Consider the following 26195-nt stretch of genomic DNA (forward strand, 5'->3'; position numbering starts at 1 on the left):
GCTTCCCTCTCCTCACTGGTAACCAACTAGTTTCTTCTTTATATCAGTTAGTCGGTTTCTGTCTTGCTGTATTCACTAGTTTGTTTTATATTTTAGATTTCACTTGTAAGTGATAACATACAGTATTTGTCTTTTTCTGTCTGACATTTCACTGAGCATAATACCCTCCAGGTCTATCCATGTTGCTGCAAAAGGCATTATTTCATTCTTTTTTTGGCTGAGTAGTAGTCCATTGGGTACATAGACCACATTGTCTTTATCCATTCATCTGTTGATAGACACTTAGGTTGCTTCCATGTCGTGGCTGTGGTAAATAATGCTGCTGTGAACATTGGGGTGCATGTATCTTTTCTAGTGTTTTTGTTTTCTCTGGGTATGTGCTCAGGAGTGGGGTTGCTGGATCATATATGGTTGCTCTATTTTTAGTTTTTTGAGGACCCTCCATATTGTTCTCCACAGTGGGAAAGGAGATATGGTTTCAAGAAAGTTTCTTCCTATTTCTCTATTTTCTGTATGTTATTTCCATGACACTTTTTACCGTGATTCTTGTGGTCTAGAGCAGAGTTATTCCTAGCCTCTCCTTTAACCACAAACAAGTCTATTATACCCATTCCTATCATACAGGGCATACAGGTATGCCCTCCAGCAGGAAAAACTCTGTAGCAGGAGTAAAATTAATTTACCTCTGGGACTGGGAACTTTCAGAGTAAATGGAAAATTGAGGCGGGTACTAAGTGTTTCCCAAAAGAATTAGATTGTGGACAGTCTGATTATTATAGCTAAAACTCCACTGTGCCCTCTGTAACAAACATGTGGGATCCATCACATCAGCAACACTTTTCATGCTTGTAGGATTGCTCTCCTGAAGCAAGTCAAAATAGCCATCTTCTCCTAAATTTTCCTGATATGTACACATATCATATAGGCACTGCTTTCTTCTTTCAGTAAGCAAACATCTCCTGACTTTCTATTGTGTTCTAGGCACAAAAAATGCTTGCCTTTAAAAGTTCTTTTACATCTAGTGTTATGTAACAGAGTATTAGTTTCTAAGAGATTGCTAAATTTTAGACATAAAACACACTGGAAATTTGTCTTGATTCTCCCTAGTCCAGTAGGACAATAGGCTATTGTAAAAGGGTATACACGCTGTAGGCCAATAAAGAACTTGATTGATGTACTATGTCATCTTTCACAAAATATTTTATATAATTTCTGCTTTTCTTTTTAAAATATGAGTTTGATAGCAAGAATACTCACTATTTCTCTTTACTGATGATGATTTTCTACTGTTCTCTTTAGGGTTTGACCACTGCCACCCTGAGGTGTATGAACATTGTAAACGCCTGCTTCTGCACTTGTTAATAGTAATGGGATCCAACAGTAACATCCGAACTGTTGCTTCTGTCCTTCTCAGGAACAAGGAGTTTAATGAGCCCAGGGTGCTTACAGTCAAACAAATTGCACACTTAGATTATACTTTCACAGGTATTTGCTTTAAAAGTACAGTTTGGGGCTCCCCTGGTGGCGCAGTGGTTGAGAGTCCGCCTGCCGATGCAGGGGACACGGGTTCGTGCCCCGGTCCGGGAGGATCCCACATGCCGCGGAGCGGCTGGGCCCGTGAGCCATGGCCGCTGAGCCTGCGCGTCCAGAGCCTGCGTTCCGCAACAGGAGAGGCCACAACAGTGAGAGGCCCGCGTACCGCAAAAAAAAAAAAAAAAAAAGTACAGTTTGAAACTGGAACCGTACTTCGTTAATTTGGGATCCTGCATTAGAGAACATCAACTGAAGTTGAGATACTAGAGAATATTTTTTAATGTAGTTTTATTATTTTAAGTACCATTGACATTATTTATTAATTCATAGAAGAAGGAATTAAACTTGGAGTATTTGAATCTCTCTTACCTTTAAGGGTCTTTGTCATAAAAATGTTAAACTCTCCACATGTAAGTTAAAGGTACAATGAAAGAGTGGCTTAATTTGTTGAGCACTGGTTATGACAAAGATGGTGAACTTGTATTAGATTCCCCCTACTCTCAAGATCTGAAAAATTGACAAAGGAAGACATTTAAAATTTTTATTCACTCATTTATACTGATTGCACTTAAAATGTTGTACATCTTGAAGTCTAGTAAGTTCCAAATTATGTATTTTGAAGTAGTGAGGTCCAAATTAATGAGACTTTAATGTAAAATTTATTTCACTGTTGATGTGAATTTGTTTTACTTTTCAAGTTATATTTTCTTTTTCCCTAATAGCCCTAACTTATTTATTTCATTCATCAGTATCATCAGGTTTATGATAGATGATCTAGAAAATAATTGGTTTTTAAAAATTGAAATAAAATTACTTTTTTTTCCTAATCATATAATGCCACATACAGGGTTAATAGCGTTTTAAAGTTGCTTACTTAAGGCCCTGTTATTTACTTAAAAACCTGTAGTTAGTGAGAAAACATCTATTAGTAAACTTATTCGCCTTTTTAAACCATGATTAAAAGATGAATGGAATAAAGTTTACTGCCTTTTTTTATGTTAAAGCATTTCTATTCAAAATTTCATAGTTTGGTGTTTGGTTTTAAGGCTCCTTTTGCTATTTTGTAAATGTGGGTATTAGTAATGACCTTTAGAATTATTTAATAATTGACATAATATCAATATAACAAATAGACTGCAAAATTGTCCTTGTTTAAGTAAAGTGAAGCAGAAAGCATAGACTCCTTAACATAAGAAATTAAAAGTCAGTTCTCATTATATATAGAAGTGTGAATGGCAACCTATGTTGAGGAAATATGCCAAAATATTAGGAAACTGCCAGTTTCAACTTTGTCCAGCAGATGGCAGCACAGGACTGCATAGCAAGTCCAAATCGTTAAGTTTGACTGAGAGGCTCCGAAAACAACGTTTGCTCAAAAACTCACTCAGTGTAATTTGGTGCTTGTGGGGCTCACTTCTTTGAGGGTTGTGGGAGATTGCTTCCATCTGGGCATTCACGCCCCATGTCTCTTTCAGCAGGTGTTAGCGATTTTATACCTGATTACCAGCCCTCCCCCATGACCGACTCAGGGCTCAGCTCAAGTTCTACCTCCTCTAGTATCAGCTTAGGAAATAACAGCGCTGCCATTTCACATCTCCACACCACCGTCCTCAGCGAGGTCGACATCTCAGTAGAGCAGGATGGAAAAGTCAAAACCCTCATGGAATTCATTACCTCAAGGTAACGTTTGCAGCTCCTACCATTCCTGACGCATAGCTGCGTTAAGTCATGGTTTCATTTGTCAGCTTCAGCGAACCCTATTTTGTTTTCCAAAGGGTCATTGATTTGGAATAGGCAGGTTTGTATTGTGCAATATTTAGAAAATTTGATGCAACCAGAGACTTTCTTCTTTTGCTCACACTGTTATACCTAAGGAGGGCCTTAATCATGAGTAGATACCAGGTACCCAAAGAGGATACAGTATTATCTGAATATATATTTCTGCCTCCATTAGCTACATTAACATTCAATCTTCAAATATTTATTTATGGCCTACTCTTTGCAAAAGCACTATAAATAAGGAAGAAACGTAGGTGGGGAGAAAGGGGCTAGTATACCACAGCAAGAGCAAAATCACAGACGTGTGAGAAAACAAAGTATTTTTGGAACTGGTGAGTAATCCAGCCTGAGTGTAATGTGGAGGAATTTCTAGACAAGCTGGAGGGCCATGAAGCCCTGGCCAGAGGTTATAGATCTTTTAAGAAAGGAGACATTATCAAAAATCTTTGAGCTGGATGGGGAGGGTGAAGGACCCAATTAAATAAATATGTTGACATGCCGTGGAGTGGCTGGGCCAGTGAGCCATGGCCGCTGAGCCTGCGCGTCCGGAGCCTGTGCTCCGCGGCGGGAGAGGCCACAACAGTGAGAGGCCTGCGTACGCGCAAAAAAAAAAAAAATGTTGAGAAAATCAGTCTCATAGCAAAGTATGTGATGAATTAGAGGTGTTACGGACTAGAGGCAGCATGACCACATCTTTTTTCCAGGACACTTTGGGCCTATGGCAATAAGGGGCCTAACCCTTACTAACCAAGCTGGTGAATGCAAAGATATTTTAAAGAAAGAATCGACAAGTAGTTTTAACTTACAAATTATTTTATTTGCATTACAATCCAAATACAGTCTAGCCTCTACAAACGAGACTGTTTTGACCTGTAATACCTAAGCAGTAACCAGTACTCTTCTCACTTGGCAAAATTTGCCATCTTTTCCTGCTACCTCTGAGAGAATTTGACTGTAACAATGGAAGACTTTGAAATTATACGTAACTTGGATCTTCCTGTACTTGCTCTAGATCATTACATATCCAAGTACATAAATAGTAGCAGTAGGCTGTGTGACATGCTGTTTGATTTATTCAACTACTATCCTTTCTAACTGCAAAAGCACATTTTAGGTGAGTATGAGTTAAACCTTAATTAAGTTTAAAAACCGAGGGAATCATGTCTGTTCTCTGTTTTCAGAAAAAGAGGGCCCCTTTGGAACCATGAGGATGTTTCTGCCAAGAATCCTAGCATAAAGAGTGCTGAGCAGTTAACTACATTTTTGAAACATGTGGTTTCTGTTTTTAAGCAGTCAAGCTCAGGTATCTTTTAATAATCATTTCAGATAGTATTTACTTTCAAGCTGGTCTTTTAGTGTGATCTCAAAACTTATGATAATGTTTAGCAAAAAGTTGACAAGTTGACATGTCTAAATTTTCAAAAGTTTCAGACAGGTTTTCTTTTTTACTTACTAGTGATAACAGATTTGTTCTGGTTGAAGAAAAACTGTTACTACTTAAAAATAAGAATGCTACTTTGACGCTGTGGGGTTCTTAGTTTGGTGTAAGACAGCATAATAAAATTACAATATAATTGTTTATTATGAAACAATTATATTGAAGGAACATAGGTAGAGATGACAAACTCAAATTATTTTTTTATACTGGTTTGGGCTTCGATCTAAAATTTAACACATTCTGAAAATTATAGTAAAATGTATCTAAAACAGTGGTTCTTAGCTAGGGGTGATTTTGCTTCTCAGGACATTTTGCAATGTCTGGAGACATTTGTGTCACAATTAGGGGGCGCGGGGCAAGTGGTTAGTACTGGTGTCCACTTGGGTAGAGGCTAGGGATTCTGCTACACAGACACACACTACACAGGATAGCCGTCACAACAAAGAATTATCTAGCCAAAATGTCAGTAATGCTGGGGCTGAGAAACCCTGTTCTCAGGGATTACTTCCCTGGAGATTAGAATGAAGAGTCATCTAAAGTGCAGATGGAATTTAATGAAAAGAAAAAGCATTGACTTATGAAATATTAGTGTCCACCCAGTTTGCCAGGTATTGTGCTGGCACTGGGTTTAACATGGTTATTAGCCTCTGATCCTAACCCCTATATATATCCTGAAAAACAAGCACTTACTTGTTTCCTTTGCTTTCACAGAAGGAATTCATTTGGAACATCATCTTAGCGAGGTTGCTCTGCAGACAGCACTTTCTTGTTCTTCTCGACACTATGCTGGGAGATCCTTTCAGATTTTCAGGGCCCTTAAGCAGCCTCTTTCGGCAACTACACTTTCTGATGTTCTCTCCAGACTTGTAGAAACTGTAGGGGATCCAGGAGAAGATGCACAGGTAGTTCATTCAATTCTTTCAGCAAGTATCGAGCACTCCTCATTGTCAAGGACTTATTGCCAAATGTAAATCATGGCAGGTAGAGCAAGATAATGGTTGTATAGAATTACTGATGTCGGATGCTAACAAGCAAAGAATTAAGAAACAAAGTTGTGTAATTAATGTTTAATAACACACTAATTGAATTAAATAGTGCCTATCAGAAACAGCTTTATCACACACACCTGGATGTTATTCTGAGATGACCGCAAGGTATAAGAGGAATTTAAAGTTAGATGTAAACTAGAACACTGAATTTCATTTGTTAAGATAAATTAAGTGAAATACTGCAATAGAGAGCTTACGTAGGTCCGTACAGACTCATGACTTTATTAACACTGTTTTAGACACTGAGGATACAGTAATGAACAAGACAAAGTTCCTGGCATTCTGGAGCTCACATTTCATTGGGGAAACAAGCCTTTAATCCACCAGTAAAGTATAATACAAGTGTACTTAGTGATGAATGCTGTGAAAATAATAAGGTAGAGTAAGAGGTTAAAGAATGATGGGGGAGAGGATTATTTATTTATTTATTTATTTATGATCATCTGAGAAGAAGAGTTTTGAACACATGTTTAAATGAAGTGAGCCCTGTGATAATCTGGGGAAGAGGGCAGAGGGAAACAGGACTAACAAGTGCAAAGGGCCTGAGGCAGAAGCAATCGGCTTTTTAAAGGAACATCAGGGGAATTCCCTGGCGGTCCAGTGGTTAGGACTGACTCGGCGCTTTCACTGCTGGGGCTCAGGGCTCAATCCCTGGTCAGGGAACTAACATCCCGCAAGCCTCATGGCTCAGCCAAAAATTAAAATAAAACAAAATAAAGGAACATCAAGCAAACCAATGTGGCTAGAATGTACTGGTTGGGGACCTCCAGAGGCAGGAGATTGATGAGGTAAGCAGGTCCAGATCATGTGAGGCCAAGGAGGTTCTGGTGGGGGGTGGGAGTTTACTCTGAACTGATGGGAAACCGCCCATTGGTTTTAAAAGGAAGGTGATGGATATGACTTGCTTTTTTTAAACACTCACTCTGTAGGCTAGGTGGAATCCTTAGGAAGGCAAGAGAGGTCAGTTAAGAGACTCTTTGTAAGATTACAGGCCAAAATGATGATAGTTTGGATTAAGGGGAGCTATGGAGGTAGAGAAAAGGAAGTCAGATTTAGGATTTATTTTTATTTTAAAATGCTGATGGATTCAATTTAGATGTGAGAGAAAGAAACAAGGATGGCTCCTAGATTTCTGACCCAGGTAATTTTGGGTGCATCGTGTTGCCAGTGTAATCAGTTTATACCATTAGTTTGATGCGTTCTCAGCCATCAGCAAGATCATGTTGCTCAAGAGTTTATTTTGTAATATTAATGTGGAGTTTGTTCTATTTTGAAATCTCATCAGGAAGTGCATTGCAGTTTCTTCTTTCCAGAGTATGATTAATTAAGATCTGCCTTTTTTTCTAGGGATTTGTGATTGAGCTTCTTCTCACGTTGGAATCTGCAATTGATACTTTGGCTGAAACCATGAAGCATTACGATCTTCTTTCTGCCCTTTCTCAGTAAGAACTGAAAAACTAGGCAACCGGTAGACTTGTATTTAGACCTTCAATAGCTAAATATGTGTAATACTATATTGTTCTAGTATCGGCAGTGAGAGTACTACCCTTAAATTCAGATGGATTGCCGGTGGGAAAATGAGCCTCAGACAGTGAGACGTTGTGAAAGCTCACGGGGCTAGTATGCGGCAGTGCCGTTCCTCTGACACCCTAGTCAGAGACCTTTCTGCTGTGCCACTCGGCTTCAGCCTCAGTGACAGGCTGTATTACTGCCACACTCAACATCCTCTTGTCACCCCAGCAGGCCAGGCTCCTCGGGACTCACACCTTCCACATACTGTTGCTTCTCCCTGGACCAGCCTCTCTTCGAACTTTGTCTTCCTTGCAAATCCCAAATTGGTTTATCCTTCAAGTCCCGTCTTAATATCACCTCCTAGCTAAGTATTTCTAACTGCCCCAGGGGAATGCTAAGCATTCCATCCTTTGGGATCTCACAGTATTTTCTTAATATTTTCATAACAGCAACTAACAGGCTCTCATTTATCCATTTCCATGGACTTTAATGTTCCTAGCATTTTGCATACTGCTGGCACACGTAGAAAGTATTCTGTCATTATTTTTTAATCAATGATAATTAGATGTGAGGGAGAAGGAGAAATCAAAACTAAATTTTTGAGCTTGGTTCTTTTGGAAAGAATGTGAATTGACAGAAATAGGGACATCAGGACCTTTGAGTCTGGGGGTGAGACAAACGAGGCCTGCTTTGGACGTAATATGTACTAAATCCCAGAGCTGAAAGTTAACAGCAATAACTATGGCAGAATTTTCGCTTCAAATCAAACCTCATCCAACCCAAAGTAGCCACAGTGGAAAAGATACTGTTGTACATTTTAATAGGGAGGAAAGAACTGAAATTGGGTTAAGCAAAGTCAGATATACTTAAAAATGATTTTTCCTGGTAACAGTTACCATTTTGCAGTGTTTTCAAGAGTACAGTTAATGTAGCAAAAGAAGCGATTGTGCATGGATTCATCTTTTCTTTTTCTTTCTTTTTTTTTTTTTTAAAGAACCTCATACCATGATCCTATAATGGGAAACAAGTATGCAGCTAACAGGAAAAGCACTGGACAACTCAATCTAAGCACAAGTCCCATTAATAGTAGCAGTTATTTGGGATATAGCAGTAATGCAAGAAGTAACTCTTTGAGGTTAAGTTTAATTGGTGACCGAAGAGGTGACCGGCGGCGGAGTAATACACTGGATATAATGGATGGACGGCTCAACCACAGCAGTAGCTTAGCGAGGACTCGAAGCCTTTCCTCCCTGAGAGAGAAAGCCGTGTATGATGTGCAGCCCACTACTGAGCCTGCCAGCTTGATGGCCACCATTTTTTGGATAGCAGCATCTTTATTAGAATCAGATTATGAATATGAATACCTCCTGGCTCTCAGACTTCTCAACAAACTGCTGATCCACCTGCCTTTGGAAAAATCAGAGAGTCGAGAGAAGATTGAAACCGTACAAAGCAAACTGAAGTGGAATAATTTCCCAGGCCTTCAGCAGCTCTTCCTTAAGGGTTTTACCTCAGTATCCACACAGGAAATGACAGTGCACCTCCTGAGTAAACTCATTGCTGTCTCCAAACACACGTTGGTGGATCCTTCCCAGTTGTCAGGTGATGTGACTTGAATTGCACCAACTCTTCGCTTTTCTTTAATATAGTGAAATGTTAACTAATTGTTGGTTTTGAAATCTACTAATTTCTGCTTTTCCACAAACAGTTATGGTTTTCTTAATATGTGAGATAGCTTAAATTCTTTGGTAAAAGCAAAAAAAAAAAAATTTTTTTTTTTTAGAAGATCAAGTACTCCAGGAAATAAAAAGAAAATGGTTTTTGTGAACCATGAAAAAAAAAATCCTTTAATTTTTAAAGTAATGTGCAATAAAATTGGTTATTGTTTGCTTTTTTTTTTTTTTTTTGATAGGCTTTCCTCTTAACATCCTTTGCTTATTGCCTCACTTAATCCAGCATTTTGACAGCCCAACTCAGTTTTGCAAAGAAACAGCTAGTCGAATAGCAAAGGTAAGCAAATGTGATGCTGGAAGATAACACTTTAGGGAATTTTCTCTGGAGTTTATCTTAAGGGGGGAAGTCTCTTGAAAATCCTTTTACTGTCACTTCCTATCTAAATTTTTATTCTTTTATGCATATGAAGGAGTAATATAGTAATGATATGTTAGCTGCTCAAATGACAGTGAATAAAATTATTTGTTTAGAGTAGCTCTCCTCTGAGTCTGAATCTTTTTCTGCTCTGTTTCCCTACTTTATCCTCTGTCAGTTTCCAAGTCATTCATTCATTTGCCCCCCAGATATGTACTGAGCACTGGATCAGGTGCTGGAAATACAATGATAATCATAGTAAATAGAATCCTTAGCCCTATGGGCCTTAGGATGGCAGTGCAGTCAAGTAAGTAGACAATCACCGTAGAGTCTGGTGACTTTGCAATGGGAGAACAAAATATTCTAGGGACACATAAAGCAAAAGTCTGCCTGGGGGAAGTCATATCTAAGTGGACTTGAAGGGCAAATAAGGTCCCTGGATGAGAAACAAGAGCAGGGCTGAAGGTAGAAATTTTCCAGGCAGGAGAAATTGCATGTGCAAAGGCCCTGCGGAAGAAGAGGGCATAATGTATTTTTTGATTCTGAAAGTTCTCTCTCCCTTTATGTTTGCCTTTTTCCTTCTAACATTCTCTTTATCTTCTCTCTCTGCTCCCTTCATTCTTTTCTCTTCCTTATTTGACTCTTTCCCTCCCATCATATATTTCTTAAACACATATGTAGCTATTTTTAAATCGTTTGTGAACATTTGTTTAAAAGTTTTATAGGTCTTAGTCTTAATTGTAAAAGCGTATGATGTTGACATTTTATCTATTTAGTAACGTCCTCTTAAGAACAATAAAGAGATCACAAATACCTTACCTTCGGCTTAAACTTAATTCTTAACTAATTTTATTTTATATATTTATTTTTTTTTGTCACATTGAGTCTTGGAAAAAAGACTTTTCAGGCTGAAAATACAAACAGTTACAAGAAGGAGTTATAGGAATTTACAAGTAATATACATACAACAGGAAATCAGGTGAACTGGAGGGGGTGACTCAATAGTAATATAAGTAAGATAACCTGGCTAAAGCACTGGGAGAAAAATCAGAGAAGTCTGCAACAGAAGGGAACAAGCAAGTAAATTTCTCTGGAAGAGCATTTTATATAAGCAGTTTTTTTCAAACCTGAGATTCAGTTAGCAAGTAGCACAGCAGTAAGTGGAAGGAGCAAGCTTCTAGAAAACCAAATAAAACACCCATCTCTCTATGGCCGCCATTTCAGTACTGTTAAGTGCAAATTTATCTCTGGGTGCCAATGGAGTGAAAAAAGACTACCAACCCAATTAATCACTACACAGTAACAAGAGTAAGAACATTTTCATTATCTGGATAGAAAATGTTTAATAAGTGACAAGAAAATATTTAATAAAATTTGCTGTTGAATCCATCCTTATTTAAATTTCTAAATAGATATGGAGAAATTCTTAACCATTTTAACAGCATGTATTTAAAAAGAAGAGCCATTATTATAGTTCATGGAGACATATCTTAGTTTTGAATATGATGGTTTGTACTAAAAAACCCAACAACATGGATTTGCATTAATGAGGTCTAAAAGTGATTTTTTAAATAATTTATTAAAATGACTTTCATTTTAATATTCTAATAACACACCATTAGGAAAATGTAAACAAAGATTTTATTTTTTTCTACATGAGGGGTAAGAAAGAGAATATAAGGAAAGAATGTATATTGGCTTATTTGGGGATTTTAAGAAAGTAAAAAGCATAAATCCCTTGATAGGGGAAGTAGAAGCATTTGAGATTGGCGGCGGAAGTGCTGAGTAATTTGCTGAGTGTTAGGTCAGGTGAGAAGCACAGCGTGACTGGAAGGCCATAGAAGGCCCTTGAGCTCCAAGCCTCTGCTGTCCTGACCGAGGCAAAGCACAGGAAAGTCCCAAATATCTTTTATGTTTTTAAGAAATCAAATATGTGGCTTGCTGATAGTCATAAACTGCTATTAAGTCTGTTTTCTTCCTGTTGAGCAGCACACAAAGGTTCCCTCTGTGGCCTTTCAGCAACCTGCAGGATGTGAACTAAATTGATTCCTTAATTGTTCTCTCACTTAAACTGTTGAGAATAATTTTCTGCCATTATGTGCTTCCTCATTATGCAAATATCACTCTTTCTACTGTTGGTGCCCTTGGAGAGCACAGAATTTCAAAATGAGGCAACGCTTAGGACAAATATTGTCCTTTTTAGCTATTCATTATGGCAAAAATAGTATGCTAAAAAAGTTTGTTATAAAACATACTCTTTTTTGGCTCGTATTTTAACCTGGTAATTCCAAAGTTCCAAAATTAAATCTAAGCCATTTGCTTTACTATAAAATTACACAGCCTATTATTCTGAAGAACTTTCTTCTGTTTCAAAAAATAGGTTCTTAAAAAATCATTCTTTAAAAAAATATTCTTTAAGAATATAAGAATTCTATAGGAATACCTTATCCTTCAGGATAAGATTAGAATTTAAACTATAAAAATTTTTGCTGAAGGATAACAAATTTTGAAACTATAAAGTTATGTGGTTTTTAAAAAAATAGTGTGATAAATTATTATATTTTGAAATACAAATCAGAAATATCAAACAACTTTTCTTTTTTCTTCCTGGTGTCTGTTTTATGAGTAAAAGGCTAATGGCATGAAAACAGCTGCTTTTAATGATTTTATAAAATAACTTCCAAGGTACTGTATTAGTCTCTGCATAGTCTTGCATGCTTTCATATCTTGGGCCTACATTTGTTGATTCAGATTCTGTAGTACCGTATCACGCAAAGTCTAGGAAGTCAGTACACTTTGTAGTAGCCTGTAAATGATTGGCCAAGGACCTTAAGAGCTTTAGGTGATTTCCTGAAGAGTAGCTTGACGTCCACACTGGAGATTGCCATTCACTGGAGATGCAGGACTCAAACGTTTTATCAGTCCTCCAATGAAGCCCTTTGACTGTATCACACAGGTTGAGGCTTCTGCAGTTGACTGCCCTAGTGAGATACCCTGGACAGCTTGAGACTAAAGCATTTCTTCTTTGGCGTAGCAGCTCCGAACCTCGCTGAGGATTCCCACGTGGAGCCTGCCTGTTTAGTTATTTGTGCACTGAACCGTATATAGATTTTACAAAACAAAACTCTTTTTATGAAATGACACACAGGGTTTACAAAAACATTTGGGTTTTTACCAAAGACATTTTACATCAGACTGAAAAAAAGCCATACTACTTAACACCCACGGAAGTGCTTGACATATTAATCCTCTCCGTGTGATCTAAGGCATTCTCTTAAGAATGCCTTGTGCTTTTTCCTCTTCTGTTTAACTTCTCTACCATATTGAAATAAAATGCATTAACTCTTCAACATATATATCTAAATTGATGCATTAAATAAATACATTTAGTATAAAATCAAACTTAACTGTCTTTAAGTGAATGAAATTTTTGCTTGCTTTTTTAGGTTTGTGCAGAAGAAAAATGCCCAACGCTTGTCAATCTGGCTCACATGATGAGTCTGTACAGTACGCACACGTATTCCAGAGACTGTTCTAACTGGATCAACGTAGTGTGTAGATACCTGCATGACTCCTTCTCAGATACTACATTTAGTCTTGTGACTTATCTTGCAGAGGTAAATTCAGTCCCCCAAAAAAGGATTTTTCAACTGCTCTGTGGCAAAATTTTCAAATAGATTTTATTTCTAGAAGCAGCACTGATGCTAATTAATCTTCAAATTTTCTTTGAGAGTGAATATAGGTAACATCTTTTTTTGACGAAAAATATAGGTAATATCTTTCAAGTAAGGAGGAAGTTTTTATAAAGGTTTTTTTTTTTTCATTTTCAGTGTTTATTTCCTCGTTTACTGTCCTTAAGTGACATAAAGCTCATAATGATATAAACCTCACCTTTATTTCAAAAGGCAAATGGGTTTTTTCCTGGTCTTGATCCTAGGGAATGGTTATCTTTTTGTTTCTACAAAACCAGCTCTTGGCTTTGAGATCCTTTCTAGAATAGTAATACAGCATGCAAAGTCATTTCTGCTGGGCAAGTTTTAATTTTGATTAAAACTATATTTCCTTCCTAATGTAAAATAAGATTTGGGGGGGAGTAAATAGAATTTTTAAATCTGGTGATAGAACAACATGAAAAGTCAATACAGTTCACCTTGAACAACGCAGGAGTTAAGGGTGCCAAGCCTCCACACGGTCAGATCCACATGTAACTTACAGTCAGCCCTCCACATACATGATTCAACCAACTGTGAGTCCTGTAGTGCTGTAGTATTTACTGCTGGAAAAAACCTACATATAAGTGGACCCATGCAGTTCAAACCTGTTATTCAAGGGTCGACTGTATTTATTTGTTGAAGAACTAACTTCGTGCCTAGAAAAGCAAGTTATTGAGTAGAGAGCCACGAGGAGACCCTCAAAAGGAAGAAATTCCTAGTCACTAAAAATGTTTGTCAGTGATACGTTCCTTTTCAGAAAGTTGACCTCTGGCAGCTAAACCTAACACACTGTACAAACTTAAATTACTTGTAACTCAATAAACATTTTAAGTATTGCTCATAGCACTGTTTAACTTAGCTAAGTCACTGATGGTGAGCATCATAAAGTGCTCAGGACTGGTGTGGAGTTTTAAGGTGTTGGTTTGGGTGGGTTTACTCCCATCGACTTTATATTTAGGTGAGCCAACAGCGTGAGCCCTCTGCCTGAGAGCTTCCTAACCTGAATGAATGCGCATCGCTAGGTTATCTTATACCTACACCTGTAGGACAAGAGCCAACATAAAGCCAGACCTCCTTAACTGGCTTTGAATTTAAGTGCCTTCGCCTAGCTTTCACTTTTGCGCCACCATAAAGTTCAACACTAAAGCAACACTAGCGCTCCCTGAAGACCCATCATGGGGTTCTAAGGTCTGGCACTGGCCTGCTGGGTACCACATGTGGGCCGTGTAGTTCCAGTCTACAGAGAGAATGCTTTGTCTCCAATGTTACTCTTACTAGTGTAAGTTATCCTTGTTTTATGATTATTAATAACTCTCAAATTATTACTAACAACAGTACTGAAATTAATTACACATATTTAGAACTACACATATATAATTTAATTGTCCTACAAACCCTATGAGGCAAGTGTTACCAGTTTTATTTTTAAAAATCAAGGCTCAGAGAAATAAGAAACTTATCCAAGATCACATGGGTAGTAAGTGGCTGGTGTGAATGGCTTGCGGGTAGTTAGTTATTCTTTGGTGACGGTGGTGTAGCGGTTTTTCTCTTAACCTAAAATAAATGGTGTTTAACTAAATTAGTTAAGGATATAAAAGAAAGCACTAAGATTAAGATGACAAGTAATCTGTCTAATTCTCCTTTCTGCAGCAAGGACAAGTAACAGTAATAGACATTACCTTTTACCTTCATTATTCTCTGGATTTCTGATAACTCTAACCATGAACTCTTAGGTTAAATCTGTTACGGTTTTCAACATCACTCATGTAAATCCTGTGGAATTTTCTTTAACCTGATTAAAGTATACTTTTTAATATTACTTTCAGTTGTTAGAAAAAGGACTGTCCAGTATGCAGCAATCATTACTACAGATCATCTATAGTCTTTTGAGTCATATTGACCTCTCCGCTGCCCCAGTCAAGCAGTTTAATCTGGAGATCATAAAGATTATTGGAAAATATGTACAGGTGAGTGACCCCAGATCTCATGTATAGAAGTGTTCATCTCGAAACAACTTATAATCATAAAAAATTGGAAACACCTTAAGTGTCTAAGATAGGGGAAGTGGTTAGCTCATAAATCATGTTTTCAGGAATAGTTACAACATGAGAAAATGTTCTCAATGTGAGTGATGTCAAGCAGAATCTGAACGGTAGGATTGGCATGATTCCTGATTTTTATTTTTAATGATTATGTCCTCGAATGTACATTTCAGGAATCGCTGGAAGGAATGTACACAAATGGCAGCGGTCACTGTCTCTGGACAGTGTACTTTGTACCTTTCTGTTTTTAACCAAGTCCTACATAATGAACAGATATTACTTTTAGAAACAGAAGAACTCTTTGAAGAGTCTGTATTTTAGAGTTGCTTTCTGTGTCTGGTAAAAAGTGCCAGATACTTAGAAAGTAGAAAATCAGACTTGGTTTAACTGCAAACGGCGACAAGTTAACTTGGTCTGTACTGAATTTCACTTTAGAACTATCTGTAAGAAAGGCCTTGACAACCAGAGCAGTATTGTGGATACAACTGACCAAACAGAGCAAACTCTTTGAGAGCCTTAACAGATTAATACTTTGTGTTTCTACTCCAGTGATACTTGTATTCACTAAAGCAAAATTTACAAATGGAAATACTCAGCTGCAATGAGTTTGTGTTCTGGTCCATATCTGAAAGTAACACAACTGTATCAAAATGTTTTTCAGTATTTTTATTGGGCAATCTGGGTTATTTTTTAGATTCCCTTGAAAATCAGTGATTGCAAATATTAAAAAAAAAAACATAGGTTTCTTTGGTAACCCTGTGTATCTTCTCTGTTTTTATCTCTTAAGGAGCAAGGCTTCACCATTCAACAATTATATTTTTTTTCCTAAAGCACTTTTCTCTTTTTTTTCCTTAAGGCTTAAAGAAGTTAACTCATCAGATATTTGCTGGATCACCCGCAGAAATACATAGCACATTGAATTACTAATTTATGAAACATAGATACATTTCTTTTGTTCAGAACCACAAGCTTATATGCCCACTGGGCCAGCAAGTAACCATAAGAGGGCATAGATTTATGACTAAGTGAACTGCACATTCCTCATCTAAAAGGAACAGCACGACTAAGAATGGTTGCCATGTTGGAGTACAGGTCCACTGTGGCCAGAACTTCTGATTTTTCTTTTCTAATTTATAAAGAGAAGCTCAAAATCTGGGTTTTTCTTTAAAATTGCCTAATTTTAAAATGTCTCAAATTTCTTTTCAAATTTCTTTTTATTTTTTAATTAATTTATTTTATTTTATTTTTAATTTATTTATGTTTTGGCTGCGTTGGGTCTTTGCTGCGCGTGGGCTTTCTCTAGTTGCAGCAAGAGGGGGCTACTCTTCGTTGCAGTGCACAGGCTTCTCATTGCAGTGGCTTCTTTTGTTGCGGAGCACGGGCTCTAGGCGCATGGGCTTTGGTAGTTGTGGCTCGCGGGCTCTAGAGCACAGGCTCAGTAGTTGTGGCACACAGGCTTAGTTGCTCCGCGGCATGTGGAATCTTCCTGGACCGGGGCTCGAACCCATGTCCCCTGCACTGGCAGGCGGATTCTTAACCACTGCGCCACCAGGGAAGTCCTTAAATTTATTTTTAAATGTTGGGTAAACCAAGGTTATATTTAGCTGACAGGTCATCCCAGTTAGTGACTTCTGCTTTATTCAAATATTAAACATTTTACGTACATGTAAATGATAATCTTTTACATTTAGAACACAAGTACCAATATAATTTATGGAAATAGCTCTGAAGAGATTTTAGCATTTTGCAATGCCCAGAGCTCCTAATTATTTCCATAAGAAAAAAATGATGATGATTTTTACATAGTCTAACTTTGTTAAAGATAAACTGTTTTCTACGATGATGTGCTTAAAATGTCACAGTGTCATGTGGACATTTTTTTTTAAATTTATTTATTTTATTTATTTATTTTTGGCTGCGTTGGGTCTTCGTTACTGTGCGTGGGCTTTCTCTAGTTGCAGCGAGCAGGAGCTACTCTTTGTTGCAGTGCGCGTGCTTCTCATTGCGGTGGCTTTACTTGTTGTGGAGCACAGGCTCTAGGTGTGCGGGCTTCAGTAGTTGTGGCACGTGGGCTCAGTAGTTGTGGCTCGCGGGCTTCAGTGGTTGTGGTGCACAGGCTCATTAGTGTGGCTCACGGGCTCTAGAGTGCAGGCTCAGTAGTCACGGGCTTAGTTGCTCCGCGGCATGTGGGATCTTCCTGGGCCAGGGCATGAACCTGTGTCCCCTGCATTGGCAGGCGAATTCTTAACCACTGCGCCACCAGGGAAGCCTCATGTGGACATTTTTAATTACTAGTAATATTTTATGCTTTAGATGTCTTCGTATCAAGATGTTATTAGCTAAATTGGATAATTCATTTCTGCCAAAGATTTTTCACTTCCTTTTTTAAGTAGTATTTTCCCTCTCTCAGAACTGCCAACTGTGAAACAATATGTATAATACAAGGATGAAGTTTGATTTTGGTACCACAAGAAAGAAAAAAAGTCATTTTTATATGATTTTCAGTAGGCAGTAAAAAAAAAAGTTCTAAATTTTTAATTAGGCATTAACTCCTCTCCACATATATGTCTGTCATATAAATCATTCCTAAATTATATTGGCAGAAATATACAAAACTAAAAGCAGAAGAATAACTCGAAAACATAGCCACCATATATGGGGGAAAAGTTCACCCTATACAGCTCGGAATCACTGAGAGCATCGTTTCAGCACAGCACTTATGCTTATTATTCGGGGCTTGGGTCATTAAGAAAAATCTGAAATTTATTTAGTATTTTAATATTTTTATGTCTAAAAAGTATGCGTCAAAAATTGTTTATCTCCAAGACTTAAAACATTTAAAGTTCTAGAGTCTTAAAGCCATATACTTCATTCATCTAGAAAGTTCACATATATATACAACCCCTTTGTTTACCCCAACTGCCAGATTACTGTATTAGACTTTCTCAACCAGTAATATTTATAAAGCACTTATTGGGAAAAATGCAAAATATTCTGAGCTGGTAGCATTATTATATGTATAATATCTCATAAATTTAACGGTACAAATAATAACTTATTTTCTTTCCTTTTGTAACTCAGACCCTCTGTTAGGTACCTCAAAGTAAAAATGAATAATTTACAAGGAGTTTTTGTAGAAATAAGATTTTCATTGTCTACAGTGTACACTAAGTTTTTGTTCTTAGTTAAATATGTATTTGTCTATTATTTTTTTGAAACCAGAGTCCTTATTGGAAGGAAGCCCTTAACATCTTAAAACTGGTGGTGTCTCGCTCGGCAAGCCTTGTCGTGCCCAACGATATCCCCAGGACCTACGGAGGAGATACAGGTTCTCCTGAAATATCCTTCACTAAAATTTTTAATAACGTCTCTAAGGAGTTGCCTGGGAAGACCTTAGATTTTCATTTTGATATATCTGAGGTAAGATGCTCAGAGATTGATAAAGGTGCTCTATTAGAAATTTTCATTTCTTCATTTCTTCATTCTGTCATTCCACAAGTATTGATTGAGCTCATACTCAGCAGTAGATGCTGTGACAGGTGTCATGAAAATGGGGTGGGAGTGGGGAGAAGACTGCTCTCAGGGGAGAAGGCCTATAGCCTCTTGGGGAGATAGGCAAATAAACATTGTGATAAGTGCTTTGGCTGGAAGTAGGTTCGAAGTTCTATAGGAATGTATAGCATGTACGTCTAACCTGATCTGGGCTGAGTGTTGAGAGATAAGTAACCTTAGACAGGTATATATGGAAGTCTGGGGAGGGGGGAGTAATCCAAGAATAAGCAGCATGTGTGAATGAAGGCTTGTAAGTGTGAGAAAGCGCGGCGCTCTGGAAACTTCCATCCAGTTACTGTGGCCTACCCTGAGCACGGAGTACAGAGGATGGAGGTATAGAGTAGGATGAGAGAGGAAGCTGAAGGCATAGGGAGCCGCGAGGTCACTGGCATCTTGTCTGACGAGATGGTTTTCTCTTGAAGCAGTAGGCGCTCTTAAAGGATTTTTAGCTGGAATAGGAAATACTAGGATTTGCATTTTAGGAAGATCACTCTGGCAACAGGATAGAAAATGGACCAGGGAGGAGCAGGGTGGAAGTTTTTAAGGAATCTGTTAGAGTAATTTGGGTAAAAGATAATGTTGGACTGTGTCCCTAGGCAACTGCAGAGGAAACAAAGAGGGAAGGGATGGTTTTCAAAAGTCTGAGGAAGTAATTGATGGGGTTTGATGGGAAGGAGAGGAGGTGCTAAGTAAGGAACAGACAAGGACATTTGCTGTGACAACTTGGTGAGTGTTGGTACCTTTCAAAGGGGATGGAAATGCAGGGAGAACAGGTATTAGCAGGGAAGGAGGGCGTGATGAGCTCAGTCTCGGGTATACTGGTTCTGAAGAGACCAAAAAACATACTGACGGAGGTGCTGATTATCCAAAGAGATCTGAAGTTTTAGAGGAAAACTTGGGCGGAAGGAAAAAGTTTAAGGGTTTTCAGTGTCATATAGGTGGATGGTTGAAATCATGGAAGGAAAAATGAGGCTAAAATAAACTGAGATTTGAGAAGCCCTACATGTTAGGGCTAGACTGAGGCAGGGCCCCCCAGTCCGGAGGGAACCTGAATCCTGACTATGTTACATATTAATATCGATACAAATCGCATGCAAAGATTTTTTGACCCTTGCGGAGAGCATCAGTTTTGGGTTTTCTCCTCCAGAAACTCAGCCCACTCTTGTTGGCTTTGGTACCATCGAAATGGTCTTTCACAAGCCAAGGCAGGAATTTTTCAAGAGAAAAGTTATTGATCAAGTATTGGGGGGTGGGGGGAGTTGAGAAAGATAACAGCTGAAGATCTACTCATGTTTTAATTGATAAGGATTATATAGATTAAAAAATATTTTTGCAGTTTAGTCTTGGTCTTAGAATTTATCCAGAGCTTATTGGTTATTTTTTTAAGATAGAAAGTATGTTTACTGCCAATGTTTTGGTTTCTATCACCTGAGAATTTCTAACATGGAATACATAGAATGGGAATATGATAGAGAAACTGGGCTTTGCTGTTCTTCTGAGCCAGAAACTGATGGTGTCACAATTATTTTGTTGACAACGGTGGTACGAATCCTCAGAACATTTTATCTATATCACATAGTTAATTTCAATTTGTTTCCTCAAAAAATTCCCAAGTACCTGCTCTGTGTGGGCACTGGAGATATACTAGAGGAGCAGTGATGAGTCACACTCAGTCCAGGGACTCCGGTATAGCAGGGGGAGAGAGGCACAGAAACAATCACCATCACCTGGTAAATGTCCAGGTACAGTTACGCAGAGGTGGTGGTGGTATCAGCATAGGCCTCCTTGGAAGTCTGGAGGCAATGTTCAAAGTGATTAGGGGTTTGCTTGGCACACGTTCTACGCAAAGGAGGTGACATGTGCCAACACATAGGTCCACAAAGGCACCATATGCTTGGGGAGCAAGCTCAGCTCTGCTGGAGTGTGAAGTTCAGGAGGGAGTGGTGGAGGCTGAAGTTGGGGAGATAAGCAGGAACCAGATCATAAGGGGACTTGGGTGACATGCAAGTGAGCTTAAAATTATATTCAAATGCAAATTTGAGACACTTCACAAAGCCAAGTAAATACACATGTTTTGGATCATCCAACGTTTGGACTCATCATGGAATTTTACGGAAATAAATTTTGGAAATGTTACATATCAGATTTGCAGTAAGACATATGTAGATAGCTTTCTCTTTGAAGTTGTTACTTATCTTGAATATTTGCCAAAGCACCTTATTGAAGCACACAACATGCATCAAAAAAACACCAGAATATTAATAGACATTAAGTCTGAGTGGTGAGCTGACAGGTGATTTTTTTTTTAATCATTTTCATATTTTCTGAGCTTTCAAAGAGGACCTATTTTATAATCATGGGGGGAAAGGTGAAGATGGTCGTTTTTAAAGAAAGCAGATCTGTATTTAAAGTAGGAATAAGTTCTCCAATAATCTCCTCAGAGACTGGTTCCCAATAAAGTGAAATCTTATGATTTAAAAAAATATATATATCATCATTACCTTTGATTTTTGTAGTATCTGCCTTACGCTAAGTAATCTTTCTCCTTATGCTGTTTTTTTTTGGCTGTTTATAAAAAATGTCATTATAGATACGCTATTAACCCATTTATGTTGAATTATTTGAGTCAAACACTGGCGTTTTATTTCTGTGTAGACACCAATTATTGGAAATAAATATGGTGATCAGCATAGCGCAACTGGAAGAAACGGGAAGCCGAAAGTGATCGCTGTGACGAGAAGCACTTCCTCAACTTCTTCTGGTTCTAATTCTAATGCCTTGGTGCCTGTTAGTTGGAAGAGGCCACAGTTATCACAGGTACATAAAAGAATAAGAACCTGCTGTATAAAAAATAAAAAAATAAAATTTTAAAACAAGATTTAAAAAAAGTTCATAGAATAGAAGAATCCATTTCATTCTACGTATGAGAACTTGAGAATTTGTCTTAGTTTATCAGGAATCGTAACGTTTGCATTTTCTTTCTCCTTAGCGAAGAACAAGAGAAAAGCTAATGAATGTGCTTTCTCTCTGTGGTCCAGAGTCTGGTCTTCCGAAGAATCCATCAGTGAGTAATCATGAAAACCTGTGTAAAGGTTTTAACAATCACGTTAGTCCATGAAGAAACGGAAATTATTGTGTCTCCTTGCTTGCCTTTTCTAACTTAACCTTACTTACAGTGTTGACTTAGAATGAAAAAACTATTACTTGCCTCTCTGACACTTGGCCGCTATGCTAATTAAGCATCCTCCCAGTTAGACATTAGACCAAACTGAAGCTCTGAGCTCATTGACAGATGAGGCCTGCAATGGCTCTTAGGGCACTGATGTCCCATATTCAGAGTGACAAAGCTGATGGATGGCCTTTTTCTGTTCTGTTTTGTTTTGCTTTGTTTTTGGCTGGGGGTCAGGTTGTATTTTCTTCTAATGAGGATTTGGAAGTCGGGGACCAACAGACTAGCCTCATTTCTGCAACAGAGGACATAATTCAAGAGGAAGAAGTAGCTGTGGAAGATAACAGCAGTGAACAACAGTTTGGCGTTTTTAAGGATTTTGACTTTTTAGATGTTGAGTTGGAAGATGCAGAGGTAAGGATATGGGCTTTCTTTTATAATATTTATACAATAGTTAACAACTGCATGAAAATGAAGGATTTAACCACAGGATCTTTCCTGATTAAGGGCAGGGTAAAGTCAAAAGGTAAAAATCTAAACTGGGAACTAAACATGATTAGTACAGTTAGGCATAGCAGAATAAGTCTGAAATAAAAGGAACATCTAATTTTTCATCTTTATATTTTAAAATATAGAGTAAAAATGGATTTCTTCGAAAGTATTTTTTTTAATGAGGGTGCGCTTAGACTTAAATGTTTGCATGAATTATACAAATTAATGTGCAGCAGAATAGTAAAAATTACATTTAAATATATCAGACATGGGGAATTCCCTGGCAGTCCAGTGGTTAGGATTCCATGCTTCCACTGCAGAGGGCACGGGTTCGATCTCTGGTTGGGGGACCAAGATCCTAAATGCCGAGCAGCGTGACCAAAAAAATTAAATTTAAAAAATAAAATAAGGGCTTCCCTGATGGCGCAGTGGTTGAGAGTCCGCCTGCCGATGCAGGGGACACGGGTTCGTGCCCTGGTCCAGGAGGATCCCACATGCCGCGGAGCGGCTGGGCCCGTGAGCCGTGGCCTCTGGGCCAGCGCGTCCGGAGCCCGTGCTCCGCAATGGGAGAGGCCACAACGGTGAGAGACCCACGTAATGCAAAAAATAAAAATAAAATTAGTTATTTTTTAAAAAATTATCAGACAACTTTAAAGAGGGTGGCCCTGAAACTAAATTGACGATTAAGGCGCCTTTGGCTCCCTTCTGGAACACTTTCCTGTGGCTGAGATTCTGCCTATGACATTGATCATCACTTTCTTCTTTAGGTTGGAGCCAGCTCTCTCAAATGCCTCATTTCATTCAATACCAAGGACTTTGTCCTTGATATTGACTCCATTTAGAGAAAGTTGATAGTTGTGTCAGTTTAGATGCTTCCCAAATGGAAAATCCAACTCGGAAAGTAGATTCACGCTCCCAGAGCTGAGCCAGCCCAGAGTTAGAGCTTATTTTAGACAAGGCTCAGTGAGGTTTCCGGCTGTTTCTCTGCAATTCTGTAGGCTCTGCCCTTCTCTGAAAGTCAGCTTCACCTCAGACGACCTTGGTTATGTCCACACACAGCAGTGTTAAGAGGAAGCAGGGGTCACTTCCAGAAATGCTCTCATGAAAGTAAAGAAGTTACTCTCCGAATGCTTTTAGCACGCTTCTTGTCACATCTCATTGGCCCAAGTTGGGACATTTGCCAATTTCTAAACCAATCATTGTGGCAAAGAGAACAGGATTGCCCACTGCCCTGGTTGTGTTAGGCAGTTCAGGGCCTAGTCCTGTAGCTGATGTCAGTCAGTCCCCTAAACAACAGTCTCCTAAATCTGAAAAGTTTACATCAAACAGATCACAAAAATGTTCATTCTAAAATTGTTATAAATGTCTATCTTCAAGAGCCCCAAATGCCTTACTGTCAAGTATCCATACCGTGTCACTGATATATCTCTGTCCAAAGACATTAAAATCGCTCATATAACTTGCATGCATTCATCAACCCTCTTGAAGGGATGTTTCCTTTGGCTCATATAGGTGAGGTGGAGGAATAAAATGTAATGGCTTCTGCCACGTCACACCATTAGCTGTTGATAGGAAGCCAGTTTAGGGAGGTCCTCCTGTGTGCTTCGGCCCCCCAGGCCCCCCACCCCTGCAGATATGAGGGTATGACCATGGCGCCTCAGAGATCAGCAGAAGCCCTTACCCTGGCTGAGGGGCGGCACAGGCTCCTATGTCCTAGTTCGCCATATTCCCAAAGACACCACTGGACAGGTTCACAGGAGCCCAAGAACAAGTATTATTCAGCGTCTTACAGGGCAGTGGCTTTTAAACTTTTTTTTTTTTGAGCTGTGGCCATTGCTAGTACATTTTATATCACATCCAAGTGTATCTGTATGGACGCACCTTTAAAATAAAAATTTCAAGAATATGCATCCTTACTCTATGCTATGCACAGTGATATTTTCTATTCCTTTCATTTGTTTTTTGTTTTTTTTTTTAAAAAGAGCAGGTCACCAGCCTCTAAAATTGATGTCGCTCCCACAGTTTGAAAAACATGTTGTAGGAAATTGGACAGACTTGCACAATCAGGCAAGGACGTGTGGTGGGTTCAAGAGACCTGCTGCCCTACCTCACGGGCATGAGCCACTTATAAATTCTTCTGTAGTTACTTGCTTTTTTCAGTGCAGAATTTAGAATCTCTAAAGGCTGGCTCTTGACATTTTTGTAATGGTCAGTTTCTTTCTTTTTGTTAGCCTTTTTTTTTTTTTTTTTAAAAGAACAATGCAAATACTTTCAGGTTCATCCAGTACTCTAAAATGTCCATAGTAATGAATATGACTCTTGAATAGAACCTTAGAAGGAATTAAAGATGCTTATTGTAGTTCTATCTTTCATTCAAGTCACAGTAATTTGGGGAGGGTGGTGCTAATTTATGCCTCATAATTAGGCCAAATCAAAAGATAGAGCTTTTCTAAAACCTAAAGATAGTCTTGCTTCGAACATGGTAAAAGGAAGTACTTTGCTACAAAACAAACTTGACTGCTAATGAAACTTCTAAAATATTCCCCAACCTTGAAAGCCCACAGTGTGTATTCATTCATTCACCAGATATGTATCAAGGGCTGTTGCCATTATTATGTGTTCTGCTACATCACAATATTTGAAATGATATGTTCTAGGAAGGTGGCTTTCAAACTCTGACCTGCAGAGCCTTAGGGCTTGTAGGATACCTGAGAAATAGGGAAAGATCCGAGGACTCCTGGCCACCTTTTTCAACCGGAGCAGCCCTGGTTTTGTTCATCAGTTTTGCACAGTTGATTTCCGTCGTAAATTTCATTTGACATGAGTATTCCTCTGCTTTATTTAAAAAAAAAAAATCTGAAAACCTCTATTCTGGACAATCCCTCTTGAGTAAAGGAATACACATAAGTCATATTTTGCTAGCCAACACACTGTAATTTGTCATCAGGGCTTAAGAAAGAGGAGCGTAAGAGTTATATCCTTACAAAAGGAGGATCAGCTTGGAATAACAGAAACGTTAACTTATATAAATCCGTAAGTGGGGCGAAATTGAAATTTGTCTTATTTCCTGTTGACCTTTTGAGATTGGCAAAGGTTATGTTTTGATAAATATGATCTTGATTTTAAACTACTTTGTAGCAAAAAATGACCATTGGGTGTAGCCAGAACCATGCTACAGTCTAAAATAATCGTGAACCTGTATGTTGTCAACTGAATGTGGGTATTTTAAGTCAGTTTTACATTGTATCCAGCATTAAATCTATGTAAATTTTGAAGATTTTCCTAAAGTTTGTGTTGCCAAAGTGTATCATAGAAATGTTGTTTTAAGTGTCTGTCTCTGACTTTTTCACAATATATTTTGCATAAAAAAGTAGTTTGAATCACATGTTGGCTTCCTGCACAAAGCTTAATCCAGAGCTTGAATCAGTCTTTGGGTTTGAGAAATCACAAAGAGTTTTCCCCAAAAGTGTAGCGTATATTTACATGTTTGTCTTCGTTCTTTCTAATTCTGTGTGTTTTCCTTTTTGCTAACCAGGAGCTGCAGGTAAGTTGCAGCCTGGTGTTGTGGATTGTTTATTTGTTGTCATCTGTGATGTATTTGTCTTCCTTGTGGTCTCATCTGTGTTTGTGTATTAGAATAGAAATGGCCTAGGTAGTAGATTTAGTTGGTCCCCAGTAATATAAGATAGAAAGTCAAGAGAATTCTTTAGTTAAAACAGGTCATTGACCAAATATTTTGATCCCTTTAAATATTATAAATATTGAATGATGTTTTAAAAGTTTCAAGAAATTGAAGGGCTGATTGAAACTCTGCTTATGATGATGCAT

The 26195-nt window shown here is 38.2% G+C and overlaps 1 protein-coding gene across 9 annotated transcripts in view; it reads left to right on the plus strand.

The window, feature by feature from the left end:
* The window catches only part of FRYL (FRY like transcription coactivator), a 244633-nt gene that overhangs the window by 190827 nt on the left and 27611 nt on the right, over positions 1-26195 (plus strand). For 7 of the 9 annotated variants that reach the window (XM_027103011.1, XM_027103012.1, XM_027103006.1 and 4 more), the window contains 13 exons: positions 1300-1485; positions 3009-3213; positions 4494-4615; positions 5462-5652; positions 7147-7241; positions 8306-8913; positions 9224-9321; positions 12846-13016; positions 14939-15079; positions 18377-18574; positions 21362-21523; positions 21696-21770; positions 22113-22289. In XM_027103011.1, coding sequence (XP_026958812.1) covers positions 1300-1485; positions 3009-3213; positions 4494-4615; positions 5462-5652; positions 7147-7241; positions 8306-8913; positions 9224-9321; positions 12846-13016; positions 14939-15079; positions 18377-18574; positions 21362-21523; positions 21696-21770; positions 22113-22289 — 2429 coding nt within the window. The remainder of the gene's footprint in view (positions 1-1299; positions 1486-3008; positions 3214-4493; positions 4616-5461; positions 5653-7146; positions 7242-8305; positions 8914-9223; positions 9322-12845; positions 13017-14938; positions 15080-18376; positions 18575-21361; positions 21524-21695; positions 21771-22112; positions 22290-26195) is intronic. The other 2 variants (XM_027103013.1, XM_027103009.1) reach the window with 1 other exon arrangement.

Source organism: Aethalodelphis obliquidens, unplaced genomic scaffold, assembly GCF_003676395.1.
Source record: "Aethalodelphis obliquidens isolate GAN/ISIS:26980383/991018 unplaced genomic scaffold, ASM367639v1 scaffold6, whole genome shotgun sequence".
Taxonomy (NCBI): Eukaryota; Metazoa; Chordata; class Mammalia; order Artiodactyla; family Delphinidae; genus Aethalodelphis; species Aethalodelphis obliquidens.